The 16,280-nt window shown below is 36.4% G+C and overlaps 1 protein-coding gene across 7 annotated transcripts in view; it reads left to right on the plus strand.

Annotated features, from left to right (window-relative positions):
• NBEA (neurobeachin) overlaps positions 1 to 16,280 on the plus strand; it is a 620,064-nt gene that overhangs the window by 586,028 nt on the left and 17,756 nt on the right. For 2 of the 7 annotated variants that reach the window (XM_032611436.1, XM_032611441.1), the window contains 4 exons: positions 10,551 to 10,613; positions 10,936 to 11,025; positions 13,667 to 13,859; positions 15,446 to 15,517. In XM_032611436.1, the coding sequence (XP_032467327.1) occupies positions 10,551 to 10,613; positions 10,936 to 11,025; positions 13,667 to 13,859; positions 15,446 to 15,517 (418 nt within the window). The remainder of the gene's footprint in view (positions 1 to 10,550; positions 10,614 to 10,935; positions 11,026 to 13,666; positions 13,860 to 15,445; positions 15,518 to 16,280) is intronic. The other 5 variants (XM_032611439.1, XM_032611443.1, XM_032611440.1 and 2 more) reach the window with 3 other exon arrangements.

The following is a 16,280-nucleotide window of genomic DNA, read 5'->3' on the forward strand; positions in this document are numbered from 1 at the left end:
CCAACATTATTATTTGAGTGACATAAGTAAGTCACTTTAATGGACCTTTGTTTAACCACCTAAAATATGATAACAGAAATGACATCTACCTCATAGGAGTGTATTTGAGGATCATAGGAGAAAAGATATGTAAAAATACTTTGTAAAGTATAAAGCACTACCATGGACATTGATTATTACTACCCTAAAACATAATTAAATGAAGTATCTTGGAAGAACTTCTGTTTTAATAATTTATTTCTCTATACCGTCATATCTATAGTCGACACTGCCAAGTTGAAAAATGTTTTAAATGACTTTTCTTTGACCGTGAAAGGTATACACAGAAGCCTACCATAAAAGGCTGTTTTGCTGGAAAGTTATTAGAACATATGGGCAATGCAACATTTATTTATTTATACATATCTACTCATTTATCTATTTATGCTGTGAATATCAAAACATTGAATACATTTTAATGTTAACGGTAGTCATAAAAATGTGGTATTTTTAGTCTGATTTTCTGTTACTAATATTTCTTAATCTTAGGCTATATTTTCTTCATTTATCTCTTTCTTTGATCTGACAGGGATAACAAAGTAGTCCTTTGGGTCTGCTATGGTGAAAATATGCCCATAGGAAGTAGAATAGATCACTTCAGTTTTCACTTTATTTTCTTGCTGAAACATTCCTTGCTACTACAGAGAACTGACATGATAGGGCTGTCAAGAACCAAGAAGACAGATGTGTCTTTAACCAAAACATCTGCAATGCTGGCTTTCCTAGAAGATGAACTCATAAAATTCATATGGAAAAAAATTAACCCACTTTTCATCTTGATGATGTAAATGAAGGTGTTTATAGTGACAACATTGATGGCCTCTACAATCACTGCTTATTCTTTCTGTGAATTTGTTATCCCTCTTTCCTTCCCCCATTTCTGACTTCTTTCTTTGATCTGACAAGGGATAACAACACCCCCTCCTGCATCGCTTGAGTGGGTTGTAGCACAATATTGTCTGTTTACTGGTGCCATGATGCCCAATTGTCTTCAGATGAGGGAGGTTCAGGGTTCTTCTCCTAGGCAATTATTCTGAGACGTGATAGCAACAAATGATCAACAAAAGGGCTGATAAAGATTTCTTAAACCATCTTAATTTTCTCCCCTATAATTACTAGAAATTTTGCTGAGCTAGAAATGTTAACAAATTCAAAAGCCAAATTAAAATAGAAAGAAAAACCCTACGTTTTAAATTATCGGACTGAAAATACACATTAGGTATTATTTAACATTTAAAGAGTCATTTTGGAAACCACAAGAATATTATGATCCCTAAAACTAGTAAAAGTTCAAATATATCTGTTAATGTGCTTCTCATCCACAGCAATAAGGCATGCATTGAGATGATTCAATGAATAAAGTTTCTATATAGAAATTAGTATCAAGGAAATTAATGACACATTTAATTTCGATAAGTGAATGAATCTTTAATTTAGGTTTATCTTTTCTCCTAATTACTGCAATCCTTAGCTAGTCCATGGTCATCAATCATCCATAGAGAAGCATAAATAATTCAGTTAGTCAAAGAGGGATGTGTGTCATTTATGTGAGATATGCTTTTTCCCCTCATTGTGTTATTTTTATTGTGTGGTGCTGAGAATGCTAATTATTGTTTTTCAGAAATTAACAGCAAACGCTTTTACAAGCATCTAAAGTCATATTTTACACAAGGAAGAAGGGTGAAAATTGCAGCCTGCTGTTTGTAATAGAAATAGCTGGAAGGGCTTTCCTTATCTTCTATTAACATAGATTTCAGTTATATTACACAGTTGTTACCTTAGCATAAATTAACAATTATTCAAAACATATTGCATGCTTCAGTTTGTTGAAGTGGATATTACTCAAGCTAAGTACACAAACATTTCAGTTAGATGTTTAGGACTCACTTTTAAGTGTTTTAAACATATTGATCATGAGCCTATTTAAAGCCATTTGATCTCAATGTAGTATATCTAAATTACTGTTTCCCATTTATGTCAAAATCAAAGAAGAGCATTTTGTTCTGCCAAATACATGCAATACTATTTTTAATTTGAATTTAGTTTAATAAAAGTGAATGATTTCATTTTGTAATGTTTATACCAGCACCTGGTGAACCTTTGTCTTGATATCTTCCCGCATACCAAATAAATCTATTTCAACTTTATTATTTTCTTTCCATAATCAGACACTCCAAGCGAACTTATTCCATGTAGTGAAGAAAGGTCACCACCTGTACTACTGCTTCTCTCCCTCCCTCCCTCCCCCTCCACCACCACCCTCTCCTCAACCTCCTTCCCTCCTCCATTTCCTGAATCAGCCAGCATAGAGTTTGCTTTATATAAATTTATTCATCGAGGGAGAATTTGGCAGGGATATTGTACTGTTTCCTCTCACATATCATTAAGCATTTCTGGGCTGAGTCTTCTACTAAGTACTATTGAATGATCAACCCAGAAGTGGGCAAAGAACCAAAAACCTGGAAACATCCTTAAGATATCATCTGCTAAAACCCTTGCTTCCAGGTAGGTCAGTCTCTAAATCATCCAGAACAGAGTGTTTTAGTTTCTTTTTTCTTTTTTTGAGGATTAACAAGTATAGACTGTAAAAAGACTCCATGGCCTCCCCCAAGAAGCTTATGACAGTGTTTATCCCCCAGATATTCTAAATCCTCTACGAAAATGTCTCTTGCTTAGATGTAATCACCTTTTTGTCAGTCCTACCTGGAAATGAAGGAAAAGCTAACCAGCATTTTTCTTATATATTATACCTAATATCAATCCTAGTTGTATCAGTCAGGATCTCAGCACATTACCCTTTCAAAGGGATAATGAAGACCCCAAAAAAGATATCCAAATGGTCAAGAAGAACAGGGAAAGATTCTCAACATCACTAATCATTAGGGAAATGCAAATCAAAACCCTAGTGAGGTACCACCTCACACCCATTAGGTTGGATACTGTCAAACAAACAAACAGACAATAGCAAGTGTTGGCAAGGATGTGGAGAAATTGGAACCTTTGTACACTACTGTAAGAATGTAAAATGGTGCAGCCTCTCTGGAAAACAGTATGGAGGTTCCTCAAAAATTTAAAAAGAGACCTACCATACGATCTAGCAATTTCACTCCTGGTTATATATGCAGAAGAATTGAAAGCAAGATTTCAAAGAAATATTTGTACACCCATGTTCACAGCAGCATTATTCACAATAGCCAAAGGATAGAAGCAACCCAAGGGTCCATCAGCAGATGAATGGATAAAAAAATATGGCATAAACAGATAGTGGAATATTATTTCACCTTAAAAAGGAAGGAAATTCTGTCACATGCTGTAACAGGGATGAACCTTGAGGATGTTATGCTAAGTGAAATAAGCCTGTCACAACAAGACAAATTACTATATGATTCCAGGTACCTAGAATAGTCAAAATCATAGAGACAGAAAGCAGAAGGGTGGTTTCTTGGGGCTGGGGGAAGGTGAAATGAGCAGTTGTCTTATGGGTGCAGAGTTTCAGTTTTTCAAGATAAAGAGAGTTCTAGAGATTGGTTGCACAGTAATATGAATGTATTTAACACTACTGAACTGTACACTTAAAAATGGTTAAGATGGTAAATTTTATGTTGTAAAATTTTATGTGATAAATATTACCAAAATTCTAACAAAGGGATAATGAAGAGTTTAATAATAGTCCTATTTACAAAAATATGGGGCAGGATAAAGTGGATGACCAAGGGAAGGAGAAGCCTCCAGGGGTTAACATCTGGGTACCGCACCTAGGCCTGAGGGTATAGGGGCAGGGGGCTATTGCCAGAGCCTGGCAGGAGAAGTAGCCCTAGGTGGGTGGTCACCCATCAGGATCTGTGGCGTTAGGTAGAGAAATGCAACCCAGCCACTGCCAAACTATGACTTGGCAATGAGGGAACATACAATAAATACTTCGCCTTCCTATCTTTTGTCCTGACTTCTCAGTGGCTAAACCCAGTGGGAAGCCAGAGAGCAAGGGAGTACCAGTGATGCAGTCCCTGGAGACCATCTCCCAGGGGCAAGGATGCTGATCCAGCTCACTTCTCTGTTCCCCTGAGTTAGTCACCACTCTAGGAGGAGTATATAAGGCATCCAGGGGAGGAAAACCACTACCTGCTACATTAAAATACATCTACTTTTTCTACCTGACCTGACTTATTTTTAAGTAGAAAAATTGAGTGAGCTTGCCACCACTGGCACTGACCTAATATTTTTTTTTAATGTTCTAGACAGAGCTTTTTCTGTCTAGAGGATATGGTGCTTGTTTTTTCACATTCATTTGTTAAGTCAATTATGTAATATCCTTATAATTCATCATTCCAAGGAGGAAATAGGAATCAGCAGGAGGATGTCTCCTCTCTTTTTTTTTTTTTTTTAAGTTTTATACCAAAAGAATAAAACCAAGCACTGAGGCAGATAAATGAGCAAACTAGAAACCCCCTTCCTCAAATATCATCTAACATAGTCTGATAATTAAAGCAAATGTGGTTCTTTTTTACTTGAGTCACCAAATATTTGTTTAAATATTCTCATAATTTTGCTAGTATAGGCTTAGCCTTAATGCAGTCAATTGTTAAAACAAAGAAACACCTTGGTTCTTTTATTTTGTAATTTCTATGAAAAACTAGAAGCAGTTGAATATAAAATATCATTTTAATTTTTTATATAGTTAAATGTTTATAAGGCAAGAAATAATAAAGTTCAGGTAGCATTTGCTTGATTTATTTTGCTCCTGCTTTTCCAGCATTAAAAAGTAATGCTTTATATGATCTCGTTTTATTACAATAATAAACCAGAAGCAAAAGCTTATCACTTAAAATACATTCTGCCATTAAGCAATCTTTCTTTTTATTATTTCAGACTTCTCAAGATTCCATATTTTTTCCTATTTGATATAGAATTGGTAGAATTGGAGGTAGAACAGAAGGGATAAAAATCACATATATTTTTAACTGTATGTCAAAGTTGTATTTTCTGGTCAAACAAAAAGAAAAGAATATCCACTCTCAAGCGTTAATGTAAAATCATTCTAAGTAAGAGCTGTACACAGAGATACACACAGTACTAAGGAAATTTTTTTTGAAAATCTTTCTGTGTGTTCCCAAGCTTTTACTATTTTTTTCTTCAATTATCTGAAACTTGTCGATAATTGACTGATAATTTGGACATAGTCTGATATTTTGCATTGTGGATAGCGTAGCCTGTAGTACTTTATAAAATGCCGATTTTTTGGAAAACCGTTTAAAAGATTGTACAGACCAAGAGAATTGGATGAAATAGGTCATTTGACAGCCTACCTTATTAGCTTCCTCACACTGTCTCTCTCATGGCCCTTAGACCTGATGGCATTTCATCTGAAAAGCAATACTAAATTACATTTGCAAAAAAAGACTAGAAGTTGTAAAGATTCTATGGGAGAAAAATGTATCTGGGCTAAATTCACCTGCATTGAGGAAAAGAGGACGTTAATCAAGTTTTTAGCTTGTGCATACAAGGGAAGGTGTAAATAGATAACTAGTCTAACACAGAGGGAAGGAGAAAGCACACTTGTTCACCTCATTTCTGTCTTTTAGAATATTTTGAATTTATCATTAATTTGAACATCGTTCTAAACTATGACTTAGCTGTCATAGCTAAGTCACATTTACTTTACCTTGGCTGTGAAGTCTTTTGTATTAATAGGCATACATAGAACACACATACACCACAGCATGTTCACTTCCTTTTCTGAGAATTTAATCCCAAACTTGTATCTTTGTTCATAGAGGAGGTAGAACTTTCTTGGGAGGGAAGGTAAGAAGCGGGGGGAATAAAAGCAATTAAACAAGAGCTGCAGCAGGTCAAAGGAATAAGGTGTATGTCAGAGCCATTGCGAACACATATGGCCTGTTTGTGCAAATTTAAAAAGCCACCCTCTTTAGAAGGATAATTACAAAAGGTGCTCCTTCCTCTGGCAATTAGGGTTGATTCTATCACTCATTTGTCCCCCAACTGGGCACCTTTGTATGTGACATCAATGAAACAGCCATACACAGTGCCCCTGACCTGTGGGGAAGATGAAAAACTAGAGAGAGCTCCTTGAGAATAAGTGAGAAAAAGGAGAGCTGAATGAAGGCGTGGGTAATTTTGTAACTTGGCAGGTGGGTCCTGGAGGATTTTTCAAAGCGAGCCTAACAAGGCTAAGGAAGGGGACAATCAGAAGGTAGGGAAGGGACAAGAGGGAAACTGTCCCTAATGGGAACTTTCCCTAGTAGGAGCCTTATATTCAATATAAGCAGGTGAAACTGAGTTGTGTGTCATATATGTGTATGAAATCTGAAAATCACATGTACTGTTCAAATGTGCTTATATTGTTCTCCTAAGCATAATTCACTTCACATTTTCTTCACTTCTCTGCCTTCCCCTGCAAAATTCTGTGTTTTGGAACTTCCTCCAAGGTGTTAAAAAAAAAGTCTTTTTTTTTTCCCTCTAATTTTATAACCTACCTATTTCTTTTCCTTTTTTTAAAATTGAAGTATAGTTGATTTATAATGTTGTATTAGTTTCAGGTATATAGCAAAGTGATCCAGTTATATATACATGCATATATTTTTCAGATTCTTTTCCATTATAGGTTATTATAAGATACTGAACGTAGTTCCCTGTGCTATACAGTAGGCACTGTTGTTTATCTATTTTATACGTAGTAGTGTGTATCTGTTAATCCCAAACTCCTAATTTATCCCTCCCTCCCTTCACCTACCTATTTCATGACAGATTTTAGCTGGGAAGAAAAATAAATGCTAAATACATGATGACGGCTTTAATTAAATATTCACAGAATAATTTTTATAAGAATAAGCAAGAATCGACACAACAATTAAAATTTAAATCTCTTGACTAACTTTCTCTCTGAAAAATTCCTGGTGAAGAAGTAAAGTGGTATTCTTTATAATAATTATCAGACACAAATGAGTTTGACATGTAAGAGTTTCAGCATATCAGTGCCCTAAAAGTCCACATAGTCTAAATCATTGTTCTATTTACAACTTGACCTTTGCATTCTGCGTTCACAAACGCTTACAAACACTTAAAATCAGCACAACCACTTTGGAGAACAATTTAGCAGTAAAACTAAACATTCCTACCCTATGACTCAGCAACCCCATACCTAGGTATACACCCAGCAGAAATAACTACTCACCTCCCTCGAAAGACATGTACAAGTATTTTCTAAGCAATTTTATTCATAATAACCTGGAACTGTTAACAACCCAAATGTCTGTCAACAGGAGAACTGATATATTGTGGAAGATTAATACAATGGAATACTAAATAGCAAAAAAAAAAAAAAACCCGTTGACACACAACAACAAGGAAGTACGTCACAGACTTTATGTTAACCCAAAAAAAAAAAAGGATAGACACAAAAATATATATTTTACGATTCCATTCATCAGAAGTTCAAGAACAGAAAAAATAGTCAGTGATGATAAACATCAAAATAGTGATCACCTTGGCAGATGTTGAGGAGTGAGAAGAATTGGCTGGGAGGGGAAAGAGGGAATCTATATACTCCCATGTAGCTGCTGCTCAGATCAAGATATGGAACCTGCCCATTTCATTCCAAAGCCCTGTCTTGATCTGGCTGGTGGTTATAAGGGGGAGAAAATACACACACACATACACACACACACACACACACATTCATCAACCTATACACCTAAGATTAGTGTACTTCATGAATTTATCTTCCTTGAACCTCAAAAAAAAATAGATAGCAAGTTCAGCAATCGCAAAGGCCTAATGTTATTATTTAAGTATAAGCAGATCCATATTTTCATGTTATCCCACCAAAGAGTTGTCCACCATTGAATACATAGCCTTTCCTTTTATAAATCAGCAAAGGTTTTGTCAGTCACATGTTTTAAAATCTAGTGTTTAAAGCCTATTACTTATGTTAGATTTGTATGAAATATGTAAGACTTATAATATCGGTGACTATTATATGTAAAAAGTTACTGTAACTTGTTGATTCTAAGATGTACATCATTGTTGTATCTCAAAATCCAAATCACAGTGTGTCTTACCTTCAACGGTGCATCATCATTTAATTGGCATCATTTTGTACTTCTTCATCGTATATAAAATAATGATGCTTCAATAATGGATAACATCTTAGATTCAATGAAGCGAGTTAGGTTTACAGACTTATTTCCCAAGGTTTACAACTCATGAGCTCCCACATACAATGTTAGTTCATCCTTTCTTCACTGGAAAGTGCAAAAGATACATAAAGCAATAGATTTCTTGTAACTCAAGCTAAAGTTTTGGTATTAGATTTTAAAAGGATTCACAAATGCTGATGTCTATAGAGGTCAGACAGGGAATAAACTAGTGAAGCTGGCCAGATGGCAGTGCATGCATGGGTCACATGAGTGGGTGGGTGTTAAAAAGAGTCTGTGCTTCTGACGAGTGTTGCCATGAAGGAATGCTAATGAGGTAATGTCAGATCTTCTGATTTTTTCTGAGAGAAGCCAGAAAATCCAAATTACTGTATGAAATTTCCCAACCTATAAATGTTGGCTCAAATAGAAACCATGTCTGTGAGCTGAATCTAGCCCATGGGACGCCGTTGTGTGACATCTGGCTGAATGTAAGCCCCTATGGCATCCTGGCTAGAATGTAATCTCTACGAGAGCAGGAATCTCTATCTGTTTTGTTTGATGAGTATCAGAGATCTGTAGAAGGGTACCAGGTACTAGTAGGTACTCAATAAATGTATGTTTTATGAATAACATTAAGTCTCTCTGACCCATGCAGAACAATATATAGAGAAATAGAAATACGTAGAATTTTCTAAGATACCATTTCTGATAATATAGAAAGAATCCACCTTATAATTAACTGTAAGTCGTTGTTTAGGTTTTTTTACTTGATATATTTGGGGAAATTGTATTAATGGAAAATGTGTGTGTGTGTTGTGCCTCCGTCCAGAAGGATCAGAGGCAGACCTACTGAAGAGAACCGTACAGAAGATTTCTGGAAATGAAATCTGTTTCAGAACATTTTTTAATGTAATTTTGATATTTCCCTTCCAGAAAAAAAGTCAAGCAAAACATGTTTGTTGATTCATTCTTTCTGTGAACATTAAAGGCTACCTACTAATGCAAGGCACTGATCTAGAGATTTAAATGTGCTTGATTTTACTTCTGTCTCCCTACCCCCAACCTGGTCCTCTATCTGGAGGAGGAAAAACACAAGCAATGTATCTATTGCTAGAACAGATTTAGTTCATGATACATTAAGCGAGGTATTGGACATTTCTAACTAGGGCAGCTTTAACAATACAATGAGTACTTTTTTTGATTTTCAATACTTCTCAAGAGTTTATTGTTCAGAATGTAAACCCTAACCAGAAATCGTCTCTTCCCCCCTTTCTAATCATAAATCTTGCATTGGGGAGATAAAGTATGATGGTATCTATTTGAGTACAATTTAGTGAAATAGTCACACTTCACGTATGAGTGGACACATGCAAATAAATGTATACATTAAAACTGGACAGCACGTAAAGAGATTTAATAACTCGTCCTGTTGCCTCTGCAAGTAAAAGAACCAAAGCTCCATTTATGCAATTGCTAAAATATGGCAGATAATGATGCATTCATGTTTAATATTGCTAATAAATTTGAAAATTCACACTTTTATTGATAAGCGTTTTCTTGAAATGCAGTCTAGGAGGACAGATTATTAAATTTAAAGACTTTATAAATGAGAATTGTAGATAGTGACGGGATTAGTAGCAGTGCTGTGTCGAGAGCCACCTACCACCTTACCTGACTCCCAAGCACTCAGCAGTGACTTTCGAATTTCACTTTTATGTGCAACCACAGTGCACACAATTTTAGGGGGAAAATTAGCATGGTAACAGAGTAATAATCATAGTAAATATTGTGCTTCTCCTTGTTGACTTAAATTACATACTTCAAGTATTTCAGAAAAATATTTCTGTTAGTCTAGCTTAATATATTGAAATTTTTCCCTGTAGAATTTATGTATAGAAGAAATACTTAAATCTCTTATAAGAGTATCTCTTTAACATACACACACAAAAGGCATATTTTACACTCCAGACAGTCTGAGATCTAGAATTATTTTTATCTATTGGAAGTCACAGAATCTCATTAATATTTCCATCTGCATAGGTTTTAATGACATATTGCATAGGTCAGGATGCCCCAAGAATTATTTCCTCTTTGGTTTAGTTCTTTCTAAATTTTCAGGACATTTTTGAGAGAAATGAATTCATACCTTATAAATAATATTCCAGGATTCATCTTAGAATAGTATAGCACACTAAAATGTATTTTTTGTAGTGAAAGTCTTACCATATTTGATTATTATACGAAAGTCTTAATGTTCTTTCTAATGATCGCCCTCGGAATTGATTAGAACACATGATTATTTGATTTTATTTTGTATCCTTAGTGGACTTTATGTCTCATTCTTTTTTTCCCATTAAGATTCCAGAAGCTTATTTCATTAGAGATCCCCATACGTTCCTTCTTACAAAGGACTTTATTAAGGTATATGTGTTGTATTTAGTGTTCAGAGTGTTCTTTGGTCTCTAGCTGCATGCATGCACTCACAGGATAACATTTCCACATTTAACCCCTGCTTCTAAATGAGAATAGTGACTTGGTTAATGGAAGCATGTTTGGAAGGAGAAGCAAAGCTTGTCTACAAAATACTAACACTTGGATGATTTTGCACCCTGCGAGAAGAGCACCCGGTGAATATTCTGGACTTTTTTCATGGCTGACTTGGGATACACTTGCGTTGGCAGAGTGTGTTGACCTCTCTCGTTGATGCATATTGATTATGACAATTACTCTCCTTCCCCTGCAGGCCATGGAGGCACAGATACAGAACTTTGGACAAACGCCATCTCAGTTGCTTATTGAGCCACATCCGCCTCGGAGCTCTGCCATGCACCTGGTAAGACATAGCAGCTTGCGGAACATTTTGGACCTGAGTACAGATCAAATAAAATAGTGATTTTTAGCAGCATTTTAAAAGGCTCTTTCTTCCTTTATTGGCTAACTCTTCAGCCTCAGTATATACTGATTACCCGAGGGAGAAGCAGAGAAAGGAGTAGAGTTCTTACCTTTATGTTTGGCTTCAACTAGCCCAATTTTGGATTCACAAAAATAGCCATCCTCTCTGACTATATATGCATCTACATAAACTCCTTCGTACACATACAGGCTTACAGACACACACCAGCACCAAAATTAGATTACATTTACAAATTAGAATGTAAATATAATATAAACACGATATGATGCTGCCTAATTTAATCTTTTTGGGCAAGGTGGGGTAGGGGAAGTAGTTCATGAGAAAAGGAAAGAAATATAATTTACAGCCACTTCAGGAAGGCTGTAGAGAAGAGGGGTTAAGAATAAGGGAAGCAGCCGCATAGCACGTGGAGATCAGCTCGGTGCTTTGTGACCGCCTGGAGGGGTGGGATAGGGAGGGTGGGAGGGAGGGAGATGCAAGAGGGAAGAGATATGGGAACATATGTATATGTATAACTGATTCACTTTGTTATAAAGCAGAAACTAACACACCACTGTAAAGCAATTATACTCTAATAAAGATGTAAAAAAAAAAAAAAAAGGGAATAAGGGCCTCAGAGCCAGACTTGTGTCAAACACCGTCTCTTGCCATGAACTAATGAATGAATTGGACAAGGTATTTAAGCTCTCTGTTTACATTCCAGCATCTGTAACTGGGGGTAAAAATAGTACCAACCCTGAAAATGTAATGACTCAATACTGAATATTGCACTTAGACCAGCCCCTGGCATACAAGTGCTCAGTAAATGGTAGCTAGTGTCAGCACCCACAGCAGCTACTTACATTAAAAGGTTTATTCTCATCTTTCAAAGGAAAAGGTAATATTCTGTTCATTTTAATCTGAGTTTTAAAAATCAGTTTTCATAACAAAACAGTCCTTTTTTCAGTTTTTAGCAAATGGTGAATATTTCCCTCTTTATCTAATTTGAAGAAGGTAAAATATTTTCCAAGAAACTATTTTAGAATTCACTTTTTAACTGTGATTTTCCACTAAGTTTTTACTGAAAAAAAAAAAGTTTGAAGGTAAAAACGTGTTTGCAAAATGAATTACAGTTCATCAGTGTTTCTAGACAGTTATCAAGGCACCAGACACCTTAGTATTGGAATAAAATGCTCCTAAACATCGTCCATAATATATGTGTAAACAAATGTATCAGTTGTTATTTCCTGACGGAAGTATTGTTCACACCTTTCATTTATTCTATCAGTTACTTAACAAGTTAGTATTGAGCCCCTTCTGTGTGCCAGGCACGACCTTAAGCACTGGCGACACAGAGGTAATACATCCTCTACACCTTCAAGGAATTGATAGTCGAACACCTACTGAAACACATAAATGAATGTGTGTGTTTGAAAACATTTCTTTTCCTCTGCAATAACTCGTTTCAGCCCCCTTGATTAGTCACTAATGAACTCTGCTGCTTGAAGTGGGTCCTCGCATGCGGCCAAGCAAAGAGGCTTTCACCACATGCGCTGCTCCCATCCAAACACCCAGACACAGTGTAGACGCGGAGCCTCCACACCTGAGATGAAGCATTTTTAATAAACTGTCCAAGAGAATATCTCTCACACTTTATTTTATGAAATGCTTTGGCAGAAGAGTTGTATTCCCCTGTTAGTTTTCTCTGTTTAATAATGATAATAAAAATATTTATCCTGGAGAAATGCCCAGTCAGAACTCATTACTTTCCTAGGGGGAATTGTTAGAGACTAAATTGGCATGGAACTGTTTATAAAGAAAATAAGCTTTTTAAGTTTGTGTAGCAGAGGATTCATATACATGTGTATATATAATAGTGAACAATTCCAAAACATGCATGAAAGCTAAGTAATGGTTATTCCCAGCATCCCTATTTTGTGTCTTTTATGTAATCATGTTTATAGTATTTTATAGTACTAAGCAGTAGTTCTTATAGTGTCTACTTTCTATCAAGTCATATGCTAGATGATTGAGAAACAAAGATTAAAAAAGAAAAGAGAGTGTTATCCCTCAGGAAGCTCACCATACAGCAGGGGAAGGAGACCATAGTCCTCAGAGCCGCAGCAGAAATGCACACACAGCGCTGACAAGGGAGGCTGTGATATTTTAATTATTTAGACTGTAGCCATGACCCCAGATCAACCAGGTAAAAAATGAAAGAATCAGTTCACTGCATATTTCATGTAAACAGTGTCAGTAACTGACTTGACTGATTTTTCCACCAAACTGATGTTGTAACTGCACTGAATAATTACGCTCCATCATGTGGACGTATCTCCAACTCCTCATGTCGTCTGGCGGTACCTAAATTGCGGCTGGTCTTTAATAAGCGGGTGTCCTCCCGGCGACTTCGAGGAGTCCCTGCTCGCTTCCCTGTGCCACCCTCTCAGACCAGAGTGCCGACTGCTTGGCTCTTGGTTTGTGCCCTTGCTAGCCTGTGTTAATTCCATTCTCCCCCGAGCTTTCACTAACTGTGTCATTCCTTTTGTTTTCTTTGCTCTCTTCCCTTTCTATTCAACAGTGTTTCCTTCCACAGAGTCCACTCATGTTTAAAGATCAGATGCAGCAGGATGTGATCATGGTGCTGAAGTTTCCATCAAATTCTCCAGTAACGCACGTGGCAGCCAACACGCTCCCCCACCTGACCATCCCTGCGGTGGTGACCGTGACCTGCAGCAGACTGTTTGCAGTGAACCGATGGCACAACACAGTGGGTATGTGTACCTAAGGGAGCCCCTTACTAACGGGTTCTTAGAAGCTGCGCTTCAGGTAGGGTAGGGTAGGCGTGCTGCGGGCTAGCAAGGGTGCCAGATGAGCTGCGGAAAGCGGCAGAGTACGTAATTGCCGAACCTAACTGATTAACTCTTGTCTGTCTTATTCACTGCTGCTGTCTTTCAGTGCTGCACAGAATGCTTGGCTAATGGTTAAGTATCCAATAAGTACGTGACAAATTGAAGCAGTCCTGCAGATAATTCAGGTCCTCCCACCCTGCCCCACCAGGAGAAAAAAAAAAAAAAAAAAAAACTTTTATCCCATATTAAACAAAAGTGATTTTGAATCTAGATTTTCTAGATGATGGTTTCAAATCCTCTTTCTTCCACTTCATTAATTCATTTAGGAAATATCTGAATGACCACTTTGTGTCAGTGGTCCTGGGCACTGGGAGTACAACAGTGAACAAGACGAACAGCATGGCTCTCTCTGTGGAGCTTAGAGTCTTTGAGAAAAGACAAGATCTAAATTGTTCAGTGATTTCACGTGTGTTTTCTCCAAACTCATTCCTGGAGTTTCCAGCCAGTATATCTTGAAGTGATATAATTCTGTCATAAAAATTAGACATATTGATTCTTATCTAGCCAGGACAGGAATGGATGTGACTAATTGATTTAGCTGGCCCAGTTCATCACTTAAGATCTCCCTGGAAGCCCAAGGATTCCCATGTCTCTAAGACTGAATGATGAGACACGCCGAATTCACCTGAATCTTTCTATTCTACTGACTTCTGCATCATTCTGAAAAACCAAACGACTTTTAGCTTAATCTCCTAAGAGTTTCTAAATGCCCCTATTTTATGGTTATTGGCGATATTTTCAACATGAGGTAGAACGACTTCCATTCAATCAGAAATATGCAGCAGACATCTTTTAAAAATAGGACTTTATTCACACGAGTCTTAGCCTCTAGAAATGTTTTGCATTGAAAGAAACTATAAAGAATTGATCTTTCTTTAGAATTGTTTAAAAGTTTTATATGGTATATAACCCCATGTAAAACATTATGGGTAATGAATTCAGTCAAGCTCCAAATATTAGTCCTCTGAAAGTAGCTTTTAGGTTAAGATTTTAGGTGTGGCTCAATTTTGTACCTTCAGTTGACTTGTCATCTGTTGAAAGAAGGCCCACTTAGATGGGATCCCCATCTTCCTCTCTGCCTTGACCCAGGTGGGCCTGTGCCCATACCCATCCCTACTTGAAGGCAAGACCTTTTCTTAGATTTCAGCTCTCTGATGGGTTCAAGAAATTTTGTAGTCTTCTACTTTATCCAGCTTTTTCTTCTTGTTAGGATAATACTCTTCCCAGCTTTCTCCATCTTAAGTGGAGACTAGCAGTCCCTATTGCGATGATTTTTTTAAGACTGTCTACAAAAACGTAGTGTGACTGAATCATTCTTGCAGCAATTTACCAAATAATTTTTAAGCAAATATATATATATATATTGTATAATCATTATAAAACATTGCTTATTAGGAAATTCCTTTCTGAGAATTTTATGGTCATTTTCTCTTTTAATTAATCTTTAGGCCTCAGAGGAGCTCCAGGTTACTCCTTGGATCAAGCCCATCATCTTCCCATTGAAATGGATCCACTCATTGGTATGTTAGCAACAAAAATACATTTTCATGGATGCTGCCTCTCCACAGATACCTATGTGGCTATTTATCACAAATGATAGTTGAATAATAGTTTTTTCTGCCACAAATTAATGTGCAGATAACATCAAATTACAGTCAAGGAGCTGTGCAAATCATAACATGCCATCTAAGAATTTGTTGGTATTAAAATAATTATTTGTGGCATTTTCTTGGTATTTTAGGAGGTCATTTAGGTTGGTTCTAAACAATGCAAATGATTCCAAACTGTTCTTTCTTTCAGCCTCAACTCTTCCTTAACAACTTTATATTATTTGAAATATATAAGGTCTCAAAGCTATTACTAAAGAAAACTAATACTAAAGAATTTCTCTTCTGGAAATCTCCACTCACTAGAGCTAAACATTTTTTTAATTAAAGGTTTCATATGAATTGCAAACTCGGGAGCTATAACTATTTGCAGCAGATATTCCAAGTATTTTAAAATAATCACATACACATTCATTAGCTGTGTGATCCAGAGCAAGTGCCTTAATCTCTCTGGGCCTCAGTTTCATGTCTGCAAGATGGTTCCTAATCATGTTTGTTCTGCCCGTCCTCATGGGATCTTATGAGAACTAAATTAGAAAAAAATTGAACATGATACAAAAAATTATAAAGCCATACACAAGTTACGGTATTTTTTTCTTAGATTAATCCACCCTACATCTTTGAACCCAGAAAGAGGATGAGGAACAGCCGTTTGGGTTAGTTTCTTATACTCCAA

The sequence above is a fragment of the Phocoena sinus genome, chromosome 18 (genome assembly GCF_008692025.1).
Source record: "Phocoena sinus isolate mPhoSin1 chromosome 18, mPhoSin1.pri, whole genome shotgun sequence".
NCBI lineage: Eukaryota > Metazoa > Chordata > Mammalia > Artiodactyla > Phocoenidae > Phocoena > Phocoena sinus.